Raw genomic sequence first — 17,927 nt, 5'->3', positions numbered from 1 at the left:
TTCTCAACATCCGGTCTGGGGACCATGGGTCTACTCAAAATGGACCTTTACAGGTCTGTAACTCTGAGTGTACAAACGAGATAGGTTGATCTGATTACTCTTCTGTGGTACAGGATATCAAAACCCACATAAAAGAAAAAAACGGATCACCTCTGCAATGAGTTTATTAAAAATTCATCCTTATTTTGGTGGTAAGGACCTTCCTCAAGAATCTCATTGGCTGGCCACATGAAGTCTAAGATCACATGGTAGCTACTTGTTTTTATTTTTGTTCTATTTTGCTGAATTAAACCTGGTATTTGTTGCACCATGGCAGGAGAAATATGAAAATTCCTTCCTCATGTGCAAAATAAAAGCCTTAACTGTACAGTAAGTTATGAATATTGGGAAGGAATGTCCACCTCAATATACAGTAAATAATGTGCAACATTTTACAATAAATGTACATTTTAAATATTTACATTAATACAAACTTCATTTCAGTAAAAGGTTTCACAGTTCAATGTATTAAAAGCTTATTGTAACATGTGTAAATACATATTTCTAATATTTACACACATGAACCCTAACTGATGCATTGTGAAGCACACGTTGCCCCAGGACAACTGGTCACTGTTCTTACTTATTTCTTTCAAAGACAAGGTGCTGAGGCGTAATGTCTATAATGAACCACATTGTCACTGACGTGCAGAAACCTCGTAGTTCCATGTTTAAAATGTTTATGTTTTTCATAAATTAATCCGTACTTAGTTGTGTCATGCTAAAAGTAGCAGAAATAGCAAGGATTTTGAAAAAAGTGTCTTAAGTGTGTCCGTGGGTTTCATAGATAGAAAAGAAGAGCTTGTGGCTAACTAACTGCATTGGTTCCATTGGAACGCCACCCTGGGCAAGACCTAAGCTGAAAAGACTATCAGCGGAAGTTGCGGGATTTTAGCGGAAGTGAAATCGTTGATGCTTTACAAATCAGTTTACATTCTCCGCGAATGAAACAAGTGTTGTGATTGGTCGGGAAAATATCGTATCCGGGGGAAATACATTCGACGGCTGTTCCGGAGGATACAACCGCCGATAGCTTCTCTGCCTTAGGTTGTGACCAGGCTTTTCTTTTCGCAGATAAGTAAGCCTGGGACCGAGGCTATTGGAACGCAGGTTCATTTTTCCATTTCCTGAAAGGTTTTGGCGGGACATACACAATGTTTCGTACTGACGAGCCAGGTGGAACCGACGAACCGTCCCTTTCATCATAGGTTCGATTCCCTGGGTAACAGTCCTCGGTGCAAGTGGTCCGTGTCGCGTAAGTTGTTGCGGTCGGCGCTTCCATTCCTCGCCGGCAAAAACGGCGTGTCCGCCGCGGCGGCCCTCAGGGCGGCGTCCTCGTTGGTGATGACCACCACGTAGCGGTCGTCCTCGTCCTCCAGGCTGCCGTGGATGTCCGCCGTGACCGTGGAGTTCTCCGGTGCCGTTCGCCGGTTGTTGCTGCTGCTGCAGCAGGAAGGGGAGGAGCTAAACAGGGGTCCGGGGGAGTTGTTGTGAGACGCCGCCGCCTCTCCGCCAGGGTCGTCTTCGGCGAAGCTGGTGTTGATGTAGACGATGTCCTCCTTGCTGGAGGACTCGGGGAGCTTCTCCGTGAGCTTCTCCAGGCGCTCTCGCAGCTCAGGGAAGAAGGGCCGGTCCAGTGGGTCAGCCCTCCAGCAGCTGTACATGATCTCGAACCTTGACACAAAACATGCGTGTGCACACACACACACACACACACACACACACGCATGCACACGCACTCACACACACACACACAAGCACACAATATTTAAAAATCACACCCGTGTGAAGTGAGTGGTGCAACTCCGTGTGGGGGTCCCCAGGGGGTCCCTGGAACTTCCAGACCCACAGGAACGCGGCCAGGGTGCCGGCTCGGTTCCGACAAGCCGCCCCTCGTCCGAAACGGTAGAGAAATGACAGTTACTGTGTGGGGGTCCCCGGCGGGCCCCAGGGTGTCCCTGTACTGTATTATACTATATATATATATATATATTTATTATTATTTAAAAAAAAATAAGCGTAAAGAGAGCCTACTGTCAGCTGTGCAGCAGTCCAAATATTATTAAATTAAATTTCAGAATGGTAGACCTGAGGCGTTTGGGAAACCTAGCCTCTATGTGTGTCACAGTGTGTGTGTATTAGGCTGCACAACACAACAGTGACACTTGGTTGGGAAAACCAACCAAATGCTATTTTCGTGCTCAGACACAGCCAGGCAGCCAGGGACACACATTTTTGGACTTCCATCCATCCGACAGCAATGATATCATCAGCTGTTAACTTAATACATTGCACAACTTTCTTTGGGAGTTTTGATAAACAACGTGCTAGTTTACTACTTTCATTTCCTCCTGAGGTGTCATCTGATCTACTTTCTACTTTCAAAATAATGAAACCCAAAACAAACTTTGAGCCTACAGTACAGACAGTCAAATCATGAGTGAACACTGTACTGACATGCAAATGAACCAAAATAAGTTAAATCAGTTTCTCAACGTTAGCGACCATGGGTCCAAATAGACCCTTACGGGTCTGTAACTCTCAGAGTTACAGTAAATAAACATCAGTGTAGATTCGGGTCCCACAGAATCAAAAAGAAGATTATGAAATAGGGATCCATGGCCTAATCAATGCTCATTGGTTGAGAATCACCAACTTACATGAACACTGAGCTTTCTTCAAGTGTAGAAGTGTTTGATTTTATTTAATTGTATATATTCGGACATCATGTTAAAAGAAATGTACATGACATACATGTACATTTTGTTGGGCAAAAAGCACGATAAACTACGTCAATTCCATTGTCCTTGGTCAAACCATAACGATAAAGAACAGACATTGGTATTGGGTACAGGTTTGGTTGAGAAGCACTCACAGCTCATCCAGACAGTCGGCTGGCTTCTTCAGCCTGTGGCCCTCCAGAAGGTAATCATAGATCTCATGGTTCTGGATGCCAGGGTAGGGCGTCATGCCTCGTGTAGAAATCTCCCACATGGTAATGCCAAACGCCCACTGCACAACGCACAATAATATGAAACACACATGTTTAGCATCCAAGTGGTATACTGTACTTATATGAAAAATAGCAGATCTACTGTACAAGCTCATAGTGCGGCATGAGTGCCGCGCTAGGAGCTTGTAGAGCTCAAATATTTGCTTCTGGGGGTACCTGGAACAACATATTTTCAGATGGTGGTACGCGGCCATGAAATACAGACAATTCTGTGGGTCCTGAAATAGTTTGAGAACCACTGACATGAAACATGAGTTATTCATGATTTAGATTTGAGACATAATACATTTTGTAGAATCTGGTCTCAGTCCTAACTAAGTGGTTTAAAGGAGTAGTTTGATGGGTATCCGGAGAACTTGCCAGTTTACCAACTCGCCGCGATTTAGTGCATTTTAGTTTGACTTCACCTTCATTTAAATTGCATTGAATTGAGAGAGAGGATAGTTGTTTAGAGTTAACACTAGAGAAAGTAGGAATGCCAAAAGTTTAATCACCAAAGTACCGAAACAATGTAATTCATTAGTAAACTATTCCTGAAATGGTAGGCCTACTTATCATTGGTATTCACATACTCACCTTTTTATCATCATCTAGCTGACCATTTAATTGCACAAAATAATTTGATCATGTTGGAAATTAACTATAACATCTGTGAGTTTGACATACTACACTGATGAAGACAGCATGTTAGCATAACGATGAAGACATTGATGAAGAATTTTCACTGTGGCGACTTGGTAAACTGGTGAGTTCTCCAGTATCCGTTTGATGACTGGCGGATTCTCCGGTAGGAGACTCCATTGAATCACTCCGCCAATGTGACAAAAAACAAAAACATATATATGCTTCATGAGGTGTGCAATTGATAGAAAATAAGTAAAAAATAAATTGGGTGAACTACTCCTTAAAGTACAATTCTGAGGTACCTTTGCTTTACTTGAGTATATGTTTCTATACTTCTGTACTTCTGCTCCACCACATCCCAGAGGCAAATATTATACATTTTCACTCCACTATAACGGTTTGAAAATTCTACTGTCCATTTGAAACTAACTTGATCTACAAGCTCACAATGTGCCGCAATGCGATGCTTTGAGATACTTGTAGATCAGCTATTTTTCAAATGATTTGGACACATTTTCAATACGCAGAGAACCGTGGCATATTTGAAGTCGATCGGTTGGACGGTTCTCGAGATACACAGACAGATACGCAGATACACACACAGAGAGTTTGTGCATTTATAGTAGGATGCTTTGCATTTGTTTACGTTTCAATTAAACAAATTTCTCTCAATTACAAATCTTTTGCTAAACAATGTGCACTCACAGAATTTTAAGGTTTGAATAGGATGGAATAGAATAGAATAGAAGCAACAATTAAAAGCACAATATCGGCAATTAAAAGCTCCGAAATGGATGAATCACAAAAAAAGCCAAAGCCAAGTCTCCATTGTGGTGTGGGATGGTCTACTTCACAATAATTCAGCACAAAGCACTTTCAGTAACATTCCTATGAATGATGAATGTGGAAGTCAAGTAGAAAAGTGCATGAATCCATGCTCAAATGGAAACCAGTCTTACTGACACATGACTGTATAGTGTATACTGTACTTATATTAACATTTGAGTGTAAAAGCTGACTATTACTGGAATGGAACCAGTGTTGTTGTTACCTCCTGTCTGACACATTCACACGGCTGTAAACTCAGCACATTCTGACTGAAATGGTGACTGTATTACTGGAAAGGAACCTGTGTTGCCATGTGTCTGACATAGTCACACTGCACTAAGCACATTTGGACTTAAATGCAAGTGCAGTAGTAGAAGATGATGCTCACCACGTCACTTTTTATAGTAAAAACTCTGTCGGCCAGGCTCTCTACAGCGATCCATTTGACGGGCATTTTGGCTATTCTGCCTTGCCGGTAATAATCCCCACTGTAGATCTTCTTGGACAAACCGAAGTCTGCCACACAGACCGTCATGTCATCGCGCAGCCTGCCAGGAAAACAATGAACCGTCATTTCATTATGTTCAACAGTTTGGATATATAGTCTCAATCAGCAACGTACACAATGTACACATGTCTATAACAATAATACTTTTATGGTTGCAAATAACTGCAGCTGCAAACAGTACTCAAAACAAGTAGATTAGACGTGCATCTTTTTTTTTTAATGGCACCACACCCCCTCAAGTAGATACTTTAAGGAGTAATTCACAGTCCCAAAATTACCTTTTTGCTATTAATTTGTCACCCCATGAAATATTGAATCGTTTCTTTCTCTAAATGAAGAATCCGAAAATGTATTGAAGAAAATTGGGATCCAAGACAGCTAAACTAACTAAAAATAATATATTCATACGTTTTGTTGTAATTGAAGTGTCAAGAGGTTATACATAGATTTCTTTCATTGTTTTGCTGTTGTTAAGCTTGGACCACTATGTCCTATTCATAAAATCTTTAATAACTGGTGATAACTGGTTGAAAAAATACATTTGGGAGGTAAAGTACACAAACTACTCCACACAAAAGGTAAAACCTACATGCAGTTGCGAGCAGCCAGGTCACGGTGCAGAAAGTTACGGCTGCTCAGATACTCCATACCCAGGGCAATGTCAATCATGAACTTGAGAAGTGTCTGAGTGGGCAAGAACTGTGTGAAAAGACAAAATCATATTCTTTATTACAATCACATTTATCAAAGAAAAACTCATTAGTTACTTTCCCCATTTTGAGGCTTACCTAAAAATACAGTACTACTGAGCTAGTACTATCTGCGCAATAGTCATTCAACATTCAGTGAGAGACCAAGGACGCCTTGTTAAGTCTCTGACTGGAAGCTTACATGGCGGTAGCAGTGGCTCAGGATGCGCAGCCGTTTGGGAATTGGAAGATAACCAGTTTGATCGCCGGCTCCCTGGTTATTGTCAAGTTGTCTTTGAGGAAGACACTGAACCTTGAATTGTTCCCCATCAGCACAGGTGGTGGTACCTTGCACTGGTTAGCATTTTGGATATAGGCATTATAGATAAATGCACTGTTTACCATTCATGAATTAAATTACTTACACAGATTGCGCTTTTCTCAGTTAACCATTACAATCACATTCAAACCTTACACAGATAGTGGTTGTTACTACTGTTAGCGGCAGCTCAACTGCAGTTGCTTACATGTTATACAATGTAAAACCATGTACTGAGTGGCCTTAGTTATTCATTGATTATTCAGTAGGCTAACCACTGAATAATGGTTGAAAATGTACCATGCTTCTTACCAGCGGGCTGTCGCCTAAGCGTGAGCGTAGCAGGAAGCTGTGCAGGTCCCCATATCTCATGAAAGGAAGGATGACCATAGGTTTGGGAGAGTGTCCCCCCGAGCCAACCTCCAAACACACACCTATAGCAATAACAAGTTACCGTACACACTCTGAGGATGTATTATACCATAAAACACACACCTAGCAATAACAAGTTACCATACACACTCTGAGGATGTATTATACCATACAACACGCAAAAGTAGAAATCACACTATATTTTCTTATAAGGGACGTGTTAAAGGTGGTGTAATTCTTTCAATGACACAAAACGCTTTTTGTTAAAAAAAATGAATCTCCATTATGATAAGTAATCATTGCTATAGTATAGAGTGTTTGTTCAGTACCAGGGGTCTCCCACTTTCTCAATCTCTTTAATGTACAGAAAGAAACTAATCTTTTCAGGAGGGTTGCCAATTTCATCCAATCAGAAAAAAACAGGAACGCACCCTGGGTGTCGGCCCGTTTCCGGCCGGCACCCTGGGTGCCGGCCAGAGTTACCGTGTAGGGGTCCCTCTACTGTACTGTAGCCTACTATACTATCACTGTACTGGCACACCCGAAATCACCATATATACAGTTAATATGTGCGTGTGTGTTTGTGTGTGTGTTGCACACAGGTGGTGAAAAACAACCATGCTGTTTTCGTACTCAGACGCACCCACCCACCCACCCACCCAGCCAGCCAGCCAGCCAGCCACCCACACACATAGCTCCGTAAGGGAGTGGTTGCACCACTCAAAAATAACCCATTCATTCAATTTTATAGCGTTCCTGTTCCAATTTTGTCTCTTTGTTTATTTGTTTCATCGCTTCCAATTGCACTTGTATGCATTCTCTCTCCTGATTGGATGAAATGTGTATCCTGACCTGTTTAATAAAGACCGGTATAGACAGAAAGACACCTGTTATTGAACAAACTCTATAGCAATGACTACTAACAGAATACAGAGCTATTTGACACTTATTTAAAAAAACATCACTTACTTCACCTTTAATTACAATAGGTTGTAGGATATGCAGAAACATATTGTACTTACCTAATAGACAAATGACGTTGGGATGGTTGAAATCTTTCATGCAGGCAGCCTCGTTCAGAAACTCCTCTATCTCCCTTTGGGACAAACTGTCCACTGAAAAGGAGTGCCAGCAGTTTTATCACATGTGTTTTATATTTCATTTCATAGCGTCGATGTATCATCAACAGGAATGCATCTAACAAAAGCGAAAGCTCACATTTCATTGTCTTCACCGCAACTTTTTCTGATGTTCCATCTGGCTGCCTCAGTTGTCCCTCCACCACTGAGCCGAATTCACCTGTCGAAAAGGAGAAACTGCTTTAAAATATACATCTCTGCTGTCGGGCAGAAACCAGCTAACTCCAAAATGTTCATTTTTCAGGAAATGAAAAGTATATAGCCTATATTTTTTAAACGAAGCAATACTGCCTTGTCGTGGAAATCTATATATAAACATGTAGAATACTCAAAGTTACAGCCCTGGTTTATGACGTCACTGTCCACACATGGTCATGCCTTGTGGCTATATGTTGGGGGTTGTCTGTGGAAGAAGAGGAGGGCTATAAAGGCTGTCAATTGTTGAGACTCGGAGAGTCAGACTGGGTTTTCCATACATGAGTGTAAGTCTGTCTCCTGCTCGAGTAAATCTCTATATTCTATACCTCAGAATTCTTGTGTTGCCTCATTATTCATTATTGTGATTTGTCTTTTGAGCACATGTCCGCAGATTCCATTACATATTTGGAGGTTTCCCATCGAGATGTGCTGGGCTTGGCGATGTCGGCCCGGTGGGGTAAAGTTCTGTGTCTTTCGGCTGGGCCGACGTCGCGCAAGTGAGTATATGGATCTGTTTTGATGTTCGGAAAATGAGGTATTACTTTTATTCGGGGTTTAAAGTATAGTGATGAATTTGGTTGTGATCACAATTTTTTTTTTTGATGGCCTATATTAAAGAGGGAAACTGTGAAGTTTTGCCTTTCATATGTGCATATGAGAGACGGAGGAATAGTGTTTGGTTGGTTGAATGGCTAGGAAAAAGTAGTCTATTCAATAGATCATTCATTAAGTTGCCTGCTGTCTAATAGGGGGACAAGAGATCCTGCCAGGGTATCCTGTTGTTTTAAGAAACAACGAAAGTTGGCTAGCCAGTGTGTGAATGTAGGCCTACGGTGTTTGAGGGTGTTTGAGTGTGTTTGCCTATCTGCCTGGGTGTGTGTGAGTATGGGTGAGGCAAGGTGTCAGTATGACAGGGAGAGAAAATGTGGAAATGGGAATGGGAGATTTTTATAATCTAAAATGGAGATATGGTAATGCCTGATATAGAGGTAAAATAATACATTTTAGTCACATGATATGACATAATTCTCGAGTCGAGAAAATGGAAATGGTTCCATAATATGGATGAAAGTAAGGATGTGAAACGAAGGAGAGTGTGAGAGTGGTATGGTTTCATTTTTTTCTTGGCATATTATATTTGGTGTGTTGAAATTATAAGATATTCTATTTTAGATATTGTTACTGTGTAATTTGTGGAGTTAAAAGTAAATCTTGATGAAATAGTGAGCCTATGGTAGTTAAATCTATCAACTACATTTTATATGTGGGGTCAAAGTATTCTTGATGGAAATGGTAACTGCGGAAATACCTCAAATGAGCAGTGGAATGTCTGAATTAGGACTATTTATTTTTCTTCCTCCTTAACCTGGCATGATGGCAGTCTATATGGCTCCCTGCAAGGGGAGTTGTCATAAAATTTAGGATTGGTTTATGTAGAAAAACAAAATGTAATCTAAATTCCCCAGGCAGGCCATGCCCTGATTAATATTGTAAGTTAGTTTAAGAGCCATGCACCATATTTAGGAGGCTATCTCCTGTTTTCTGAAAATACGTGGCGTGTTGTATGAGTATGCCATGGATATTCTTGTAAACCGCTCCGGATTGAGAGCGTCTGCTTAATAGTATATTGGACTGTGTCAATTAGTGTAGTAAGATTGTGAGATAAGGATAGCCTGACTTCGTTGAATGGCAGATCTACTATGTGCACGAGGCATGTTGTTTAAATTGTAGACATGTCAGATTGAGAAAAGGAAAACAGCAATAGTGACAGACTAGTAGTATGTTGTTAATGTTAAATTGGTTGAGGTTTAAGATAAAACAGAATGGAAAATGTTACAGAAATTAGCAGAGAATTGCAGTAACACAGCAGGTGGCCCGGATTATAAATACCTCAACTTGCCTGGGTACAAAGGTTAAAGAAGTGCGGATTGGAGGATAAGATTAGAGTAGGCCAAAAGTAAAAACTGAGTATAATGTATGCAACAATGCATCCAAAAGGAAAGAGTTTTTTATGGACTCACAATAGTGATTATTGGTTAAGTTAAGTTTTGCCATTGTTACATAAATGTGTTGTTAAAGTATACATGTATTGAAACACCCCCATAGGCAAATTGGTAATGATAGGGTTCATTTGAGGAAGCAAATGTGGCTAGAGGTGGTTTGTATAAGGCCGTTGTAAAAACAGGAAAAGATAAAGGAATGTGGAGTGCTCCACCCCATGTGGTCAAATAATGCCTGGGGGTAGTGGTTTGTTGAAATCAGTCAGTCAGAAACAGGTGGTGTTCTACCTTAGGTAATTGTTAGGACAGATTCTAAGATGATACATTTGATATGTGCTAGGAAAGAGGTTAAGAAGTAGCAGTTCTACAAGCATGTTGTTTGAAATGTAGTCGGAGTAGTAATGAAAAGGTGAGAAGTAGTGTTGATGCTAGCCTGGGGTCATGCTGTGAGATAATTACCCCCTGTAATTAGTTTATTGTTTATTTGCTCTTCCGAGTCTCCTCAGGCTCTGTGTGACGGCTCATGTTATATGAAGCCATTTGTCATAGATGTCATTTATAGAAATTGACCAAAGCTAGGTGGTTCCCTATTATGAATGTAAAGGATTACTTCCCAGGATAGTTACTTTTGTAAACTGTCATTTGTTATTAGGAATGTTAAAATATGCTGGAAGCAATTACCGTAGTCAAGAACAAGGGTTTACAGTGAGATTATAGGGAGTATGTAAGTAGCCTTGCTGAAGCCATGAGGGTCACAGGGCAGGAGCCTAACCCCTACACCCCTGGTCATGACGCTAGTGTGTCATAATAATAAAGTAATAATAGTAAAACTTTATTTGTATAGCACCTTTCATGACATCAAATGCAGCTCAAAGTGCTTTACAGAACAATGAAGAATAAAATAAAAGCAAAGCGTAAAAGGAAAGCAAGGCAACGACATTAAAAAGCAAGCAGTAATGCAATACAGTGAGGACATGAATAAAAAAAATATATAAGATCACTTAAAGGCAATGTTGTAGAAGTGGGTTTAAAATGTCTACAGAGGCTGCCTGACAGGCAAAGCGAGCAGGCCAGCAGTGGAAGACCTTAGCGGGCGGTTTGGAACATATTTAGGCAAGCAGTCATGTAGGTAGGAAGGTGCGAGACCATTGAGGACTTGATAGACAAGTAAAAGAATTTTAAAATCAATCCTAAAAACAACCGGGAGCCAGTGCAGTGAAGTTAAAACTCTGGCTGCCGCATTTTGGACAAGTTGTAATCTGTCAGTTGTTTTCTTAGGCAGTCCTGGAAAAGTGCATTGCAGTAATCAAGCCGAGAGAAAACAAAGGCGTGGATGAGCGTTTTTTGCATCGTCCAAGGACACATAGGCTCTGATTCGTGCAATATTTCTAAGGTGAAAAAAGGCAATCTTGGTAACATGATTAATGTGTGAATTAAAATTCAATTCGGAATCAAGGCCCCACCGATAGAGTCCGCAAGTAAGGGAAAAAGTTAGTTTTGTGGTATTTGAGCCAGAGACCTGATCATGTACGTATGTGCACGTAAAAGAGAAAAATGAAGAAGTTGCCCGAACACTGTGTATACATCTGGCTGATACAGGAGATTGCATTTATCAAGGATAACAAGGCTAACAACTAGTCACTGATTGGCAAATAAGAATGTTGTGACGATGATTGATTTGGTGACATCTTTTTGGAAATTCAGAGAGCTAAAGTCTTAAATCCAGAGCGATTTACATTAGGTAAGAACAAAGAATATGGCAATTAGATCACATACATGGAATATGATTGTTAGGGATATAGCAGCTGTAATTGTGATCATTTAAAATATAGTAATTTGCAGTTATGCAAAAGGTATGCATCTGTCAGAGTAAGCCTGCTCTGGACCTGTTACCATGGAGAGGGAGAGATACAGGCTACAAACCGCTTACTTGATTTTTCAGATCACACTGTGGGAGGTGTGATCGTGCACTGGACTTTGAGACACTGATTGACACTGAACTGTACTGAAACACACTGTGTGAAGGGTTTGGGCACCCTATGCAACTGGCAAAGGATGGGTTCAAATGCAAGGCAGAGCTGACTTCTGCGACAACAATGGAGGATATGTTTTCGACATCTGATTTTGTGAGACCTTGGGAACTATGGCTGTGTTCTCTCACCACGTCATCTGCTGATTTTGTGGCTAGCAGGAACTGTGTTTACTCTCTCTGTGGTGATGGTGAGAGGTGTGGGAAGAATGACAGATGCATATTGATAAAATAGTAAGGAGGGGTTGTCAATTATGGCTGCTATGAAAGGAAATGGGTGGTTGGTCTGGTAAACTTTAAAATGGTTGTGCTCAAGATCTGACATTATTTTGACCTTATTGTGACTTGGTCAAGGATAGGGAGAACAGCTGGCCTAGTGCTATTTAGAATGTTTATGACATAACGACGGTCAGGGCAACAAACCCCATGTACTTCTGTACACAGAATTTACTGCAGGTTATTTCCATGGGCTGAATGTAAGGACATAATATGATCAGGTGCTCAGAGGTTCGGATACCGAAAATACTAATGTAAATTAGTGGAGTTTAATAGTACAGTATTAGATAAAATTATAGATCATTATGTAGTAATATACTCATTCAAATAAGAATACTGCAGTCGTATAGGTCATGCAACAGTGTAAAATCAGTCAAATCTCTACATTGTATTGTAGTACAGTGAGTGCAGGCATAGTTTTGTTTAAAAACCAATTGATTTGAAATAGTATTTGTAATGATTGAAACTATGTTGTTCTTGTTCAGGACCATTGAATTTAAATTGGAAAATGGAATGTGTGTCTTAGATGAGATGAGGTGAGATTCAATTTAATGTAAGTACAAGTAAAAGTACAGCGGAACGTAAGAGCAACTGTGAGCTGTGCAGTCGTCATTTAAATAAGTAAATAGCAGGGAGAAGAAGAAGACACTGACATCATCATAGATGTCATTTATAGAGTAACTTTGAGTAGCTATTTTCATCAGGGCAAGAAATAATAGTGATTCAATTACTGTAATAGTGATTCAATTACTGCTATTGATGTATTGGCTGGCTGCGTGAGTTAAATTTAAGACTGAGAAATGTATTGGCTGCATGAGTAAAATTAAGACTGAGAATGATAACCTGTTTAACAAGCTGGAGTTGCTTGGGCTTATTAAAAGTTATGTGTTATACATTGTTCAATTATCTAAAGGTCCAGTAAGGGGCTGTACACTGATGGTGGAATGGAACCGGAGATAGGAGTTGTTGTACATTCTAGAATATAAGTACTATATGTTGTATTTATAAGATATTATTCATAGGAGTCACACAGACTAATGTGAGTGAGTCCGCAGTTCTGGTTCAGGGGACGCCCTGAAATAGACAAAGTATTTAAATACAATGTGTTTCCTGTATAAATGTATGAATGTTCTGATCCAGGTTTCTTTTTAGGTTCAAGGTGGAGGCGGTCCAGATTCATATGTTTATGGAGTGATTTACTAATGAAATGACTAATCTTTGCATGTGTGTGCATGTGCGCCGAAATTGGTTATCTCGCTGTGTTTACAGAGGAGAAGTATCATTGGGTTTTGGAAATCAAATCTGTGAGTATTACGTGAGTAAAATGCAACATATTGATGTTCAGAATGTTTTACTGTAGTTATACAATTTATAGTGTTGAACAGCGGTATTGTTTGAATTATGCCATACTAGTGAGACATGAGAATGTATTTTTAGGCAGTAGTTATACAAATGCGTGTAGAGACGTTGGAAGGTGGTGGACTGACAGTAAATGAGATGGTTATAGTGTCAGCTGGTAGTCAGCTGTGAGACCCCCTAGGGTTTAATTGCACCCCCACCGTTTCCACAGGCTGAATAAGTAAAGGTGTTACTTACACCTTCTGTAAGTAAGGAATCAACAGTCTATAAAGTAACAGCTGACTGGTATATATATATGTGTCCATGTTAAAAGTATTATCATATTCCCGTCATATTACAAAGTGTTGAGTCCACCGTCAACACTCTAGATAGACTAGATAGAGTAGGGCTTTTAAAAAATTGGTTTGTAGTATGTTTTTTTCCAGCTCCATATGATCCTATGAAGACGACAACATGAATGAGGATGATGATGAATGATGATGATGATGATGATGATGTGCGATCATGTCTGCTACTATGACACTGATGTTCCTAAATGAGAGTGCTGTTAGCACTCTGGACTCTGAATCCGGCGATCATGTGCGGTCATGTGCCCCAGGAATGTCACCTGTGGGGTGACAATTTCTGGTCTTTTGGGAAGCCGGGACGTGTGCTGTTCTGTTGAAAATGGCCAATCTGCAAATTCGCAACATGTCTGGGCCCTGCACATTGTGAAAGAACTAAAAAGACTTGGCTTGCTCCTCAAAGTGGGCTGATGGACAATTCTGAATGGACACACTATGGTGCTGAGATGTTTTCTTGGGTCCAATGTCGGCAACGGTTATTGTATGTTTAATTTGGCGTTGCCTTATTTGTTTGTTGTTATAAAACCATTGTGTCACTGTATATTGAACAATGGCAAAACTTAACTTAACCAATAATCACTATTGTGAGTCCATAAAAAACTCTTTCCTTTTGGATGCATTGTTGCATACATTATACTCAGTTTTTACTTTTGGCCTACTCTAATCTTATCCTCCAATCCGCACTTCTTTAACCTTTCCGCAGATTCCATTACAGCCTCATCAAAGTTGATATTGTGACTTTATATATGAGGGTGAGAGGGGGTGGAATTAGCTGCTTTAGGAGACAGTTTGTGGGTCCAAAGGAGTTAGCTGGTTTTGTCAGAAGCAATTTTTTATTATTTTCATTGGTTCAATATCTTTTTCAACCAACACACAGACAAAAAGGGTGTTCAATAGCATTGATTTATGGAAGAAGAATCACAGTGGTGCAACTCCGTGTGGGTATGTAGTACTTATATTCATGTTTTTTTGTTACATGGATTCAAATATTGGACACCTTGTAACCCGTTTTCTGTTCAGGAAAACTTCTTGTCACAGGCAAAACCCACAGGTCTACGCACTTAACCACTTTCACTTTGACAAAAATAGGCAATCTAAAAGCTGGTTATTTTCACTACTTGTACAACAAAGCACAGCATTAATGTACGAAAAATATTAAAGTTGAAATGCAGAGGTTTCTGCCCGACAGCCAGCAACGTTGATATTATATTGTCTCTCTCACCCTCTCCAAGAACCTTCCCGATGGAAAGCAGGTTCCTGGTGATCATCACATCCTGAAGTTTGGCCCGCAGTTCTTCACTGATAACAAGGTTCCCAACTACAACAAATATCAAACGCATGTTTAAGGATATAGTAATGAATACAAAGATGTGAATGAATACAAAGCTTGTTATTTTTAAATGTAAGAAATTAGGCTTTCTGCATAGTGAGTATTTTTTGTTTTGACGCCAATACTATTTGTGGTATTGTTGCCTTTATATAAGAAACAAATACGAGTACTTCTCCCAAAGGTGTGTACACATAATTATTACCCCCACAACAGCAGTTTAGAACCTACGTGTGATCTCTATGGCTGATCGGTTATAGGACCTCTGGGGTCTGTATTGTACGATCTGGATCGGTTGCTTGTCTCCACTTGCAAAGATCCTCCTGCGGGGGGCGACAAAGTTAAACTAAATGAGAACAACGCCACAGACAAACATCTGTGAACAGTTTTTGTGCAGTTAGTTTAGTTAGGCATTTCATTTGGAATATCGGGTGTAGGTTAGGAGTGAGTCGGCGATCTACTATGTATAGAGAGTCTGGGGATAGAAATGATTTTATTGTTTTGAATCGTAACTCGTGACACACTTCTTATCGGTATCCTTAGCGGCAAGACTGAGTCACAGACTTCATAATGATTTCCAGAACAGCAGCAGCTGTGAGAGGACTGTTTTGGCTGTCTGCAGCGGAGCTCCTCCAGCTGTAAACAAAGCTACGCATGGTGTCAGCCAGGTGCAAGGCCGGGTGATTAAAGGGAAAAGAAACATCCTATTTAAAAGAGCTATAGGAAGCATTTAGGCTAGTTCAATGTTTCTTGGGTCAGGGGACAACCAGGGGTCCAAATGGACAGTGAGAGAGTTACATTCTGTACATTCACTGAATTAAATTAACAGTATAGGATGTTATACATTATAGTGTCCGGTGTCCCATAGATGAAATACATTTGTATCAAATAGGGGTCTATCAAACGTTTTTTGAAACTGGAGATCCTTGAAATTAAAAAGGTTGAGAATATCACTGATGTAGTTATTGAAGTTAATGGAAGTGGCCTTGAAAGAGGAGTGAACAGTGCTGGTGTCAGCAGTCACACAATGTCCTCTATATTATAACATGACGCGTGGCTGTGGCTCACACAACCACAACCACACACACACACACACACACACACACACACACACACACACACACACACACACACACACACACACACACACACACACACACACACACACACACACACACACACATAGTCAGTGGGCTCACTGGGCTGCAGATAATGCACAGTGCAGTGCTTCTCTCAAACATTTTCATGTCAAGATTTTGTGCCAGGGACCCCCATAAGAGAAGGTTGTAGTTGTTAGATTAAAATTAATACAGAATTCTACAACAGTCTATACAAGGGGTTCTCAACGTTTTTGGCTGGGGAAATGCTTTGTTCATGTCTCGTGAAATCATTGAACTGTTCTTCATTTAGCTGAAGATCCCCTGGAATCCCCCTCAAACCAACCCAATCAACTTTGGAGCATCGCTTTTGCGACTTGAAGATGAATTGTTTGGACGGTGGTTAAGTAGCAGGTTAAGTCAACATGCCCAGTGGTGGAAAGTAACTAAGTAAATTTACTTAAGTTATGTACTTTAGTACAGTTTTAAGGAATTTGTACTTTACTTGAGTATTTCCAATTTCCAATACTTTTACTTCTACTCCACTGCATCTCAGAGGCAAATATTGTACTTTTACTCCATTACATTTATTTGAAAACTGTAGTTACTAATTACTTTGTAGATTATTATTACAAAACATACAAGAACCACTTCAGCCATTTGAAAATAGTCACAATGTGACGCATTGTGAGCTTGTAAATCTGCTATTTTCAAATGATGATTTGAATTGAGACAGTACACAACAGTACTTTTACTTTTGGTACATTAAGTTCATTTTGATGCCAATACATTTGCACTTTCACTCAAGTACATTTTTAATTCTGGACTTGTACTTGTAGCGGAGTAGTTCTGTGTTGCAGTATTGATACTTTAAAACAATTGAGTACTTTTTCCACCACTGTTGTTTGTACGGGGGGGACGGGGACTGGGACGGGGACGGGGGACATACCCAAACCAGGCGTCCGTGGTGCCGTTGTGAGCGCACACAGCCACCCAGAGGACCAGCAGCAGCAGACAGACGCCACACACCACCCCCAGAGCTATGTAGGCAGAGTCTGAGCCCCTGCTGTCAGGACTGGGTGACGGAGACGCCGTCCAACCTGGGGAGAGACGGCAACAGGAAGAATTATATAAAGTCCACTCAAGCAGGGATAATATTACAAGAACCCACATTTAACCCATTATAACCTGAGGCTGATTCTTATGAATGTATTCTAAATCCTAACAGTTTTCTGAAGAAAAAAAAAACTTGTCAGTGGTTTGCAAACTTTGTCCATGTCACGGACCCCCAAAATGTATTTTTTTTCCAGGGACCCCCATGCAGAAGCAACGATTTTTGTTAAAATCTTTGGCTTTATATACCGGTATATAATATAATGTATAATTATAATATATATAGCTATTTTTGAATAGCCAACTTACATCTAAAATTACACAGATGCTTTCAATGGGTTAAGAGTCGTGCTTTTTAGAGGTTGAAATGTACTGTATATGTTGCTGTCACTGTCAGTAAGGAGTTAAAGGGAAACCCTTTTCAGAGCAGGATTCTACTGTATATTGTGGCTGTGCATTGTTAGCTCATTTCAACGGAGCGGCAGTGGCTCAGGAGGTAGAGAGGCCACTTGGGAATCGGAAGGTTCCCGGTTCGATCCCTGGGTTAAGGTTGAAGAGTCCTTGAGCAAGACGCCGAAACTCTAATGCTGCATTCACTCTATTTTGTCTATTTTGTCTTATTTTATTAGTGATTTAGTTCTTGACTTGTTTTA

At 40.3% G+C, this 17,927-nt stretch overlaps 1 protein-coding gene across 1 annotated transcript in view; it reads right to left on the bottom strand.

Annotated features, from left to right (window-relative positions):
• Positions 1-146: 146 nt before the first annotated feature.
• Positions 147-17,927, bottom strand: part of mertka (c-mer proto-oncogene tyrosine kinase a) — a 36,283-nt gene continuing 18,502 nt past the window's right edge. The window contains exons 10-19 of the mRNA XM_083775336.1: positions 17,111-17,261; positions 15,296-15,387; positions 14,960-15,055; positions 7,611-7,691; positions 7,415-7,507; positions 6,333-6,454; positions 5,602-5,711; positions 4,893-5,052; positions 2,915-3,051; positions 147-1,713 (exon numbers count right to left, since the gene is read on the bottom strand). Of these exons, the coding sequence (XP_083631462.1) occupies positions 1,242-1,713; positions 2,915-3,051; positions 4,893-5,052; positions 5,602-5,711; positions 6,333-6,454; positions 7,415-7,507; positions 7,611-7,691; positions 14,960-15,055; positions 15,296-15,387; positions 17,111-17,261 (1,514 nt within the window). The 3' untranslated portion in view covers positions 147-1,241. The remainder of the gene's footprint in view (positions 1,714-2,914; positions 3,052-4,892; positions 5,053-5,601; positions 5,712-6,332; positions 6,455-7,414; positions 7,508-7,610; positions 7,692-14,959; positions 15,056-15,295; positions 15,388-17,110; positions 17,262-17,927) is intronic.

This window comes from Protomyctophum parallelum, assembly GCF_964188405.1.
Source record: "Protomyctophum parallelum genome assembly, chromosome: 10".
Classification (NCBI taxonomy): domain Eukaryota; kingdom Metazoa; phylum Chordata; class Actinopteri; order Myctophiformes; family Myctophidae; genus Protomyctophum; species Protomyctophum parallelum.
Note: the sequence above shows the minus strand (reverse complement) of the source record. Positions and strands in the feature narration are given on the sequence as shown.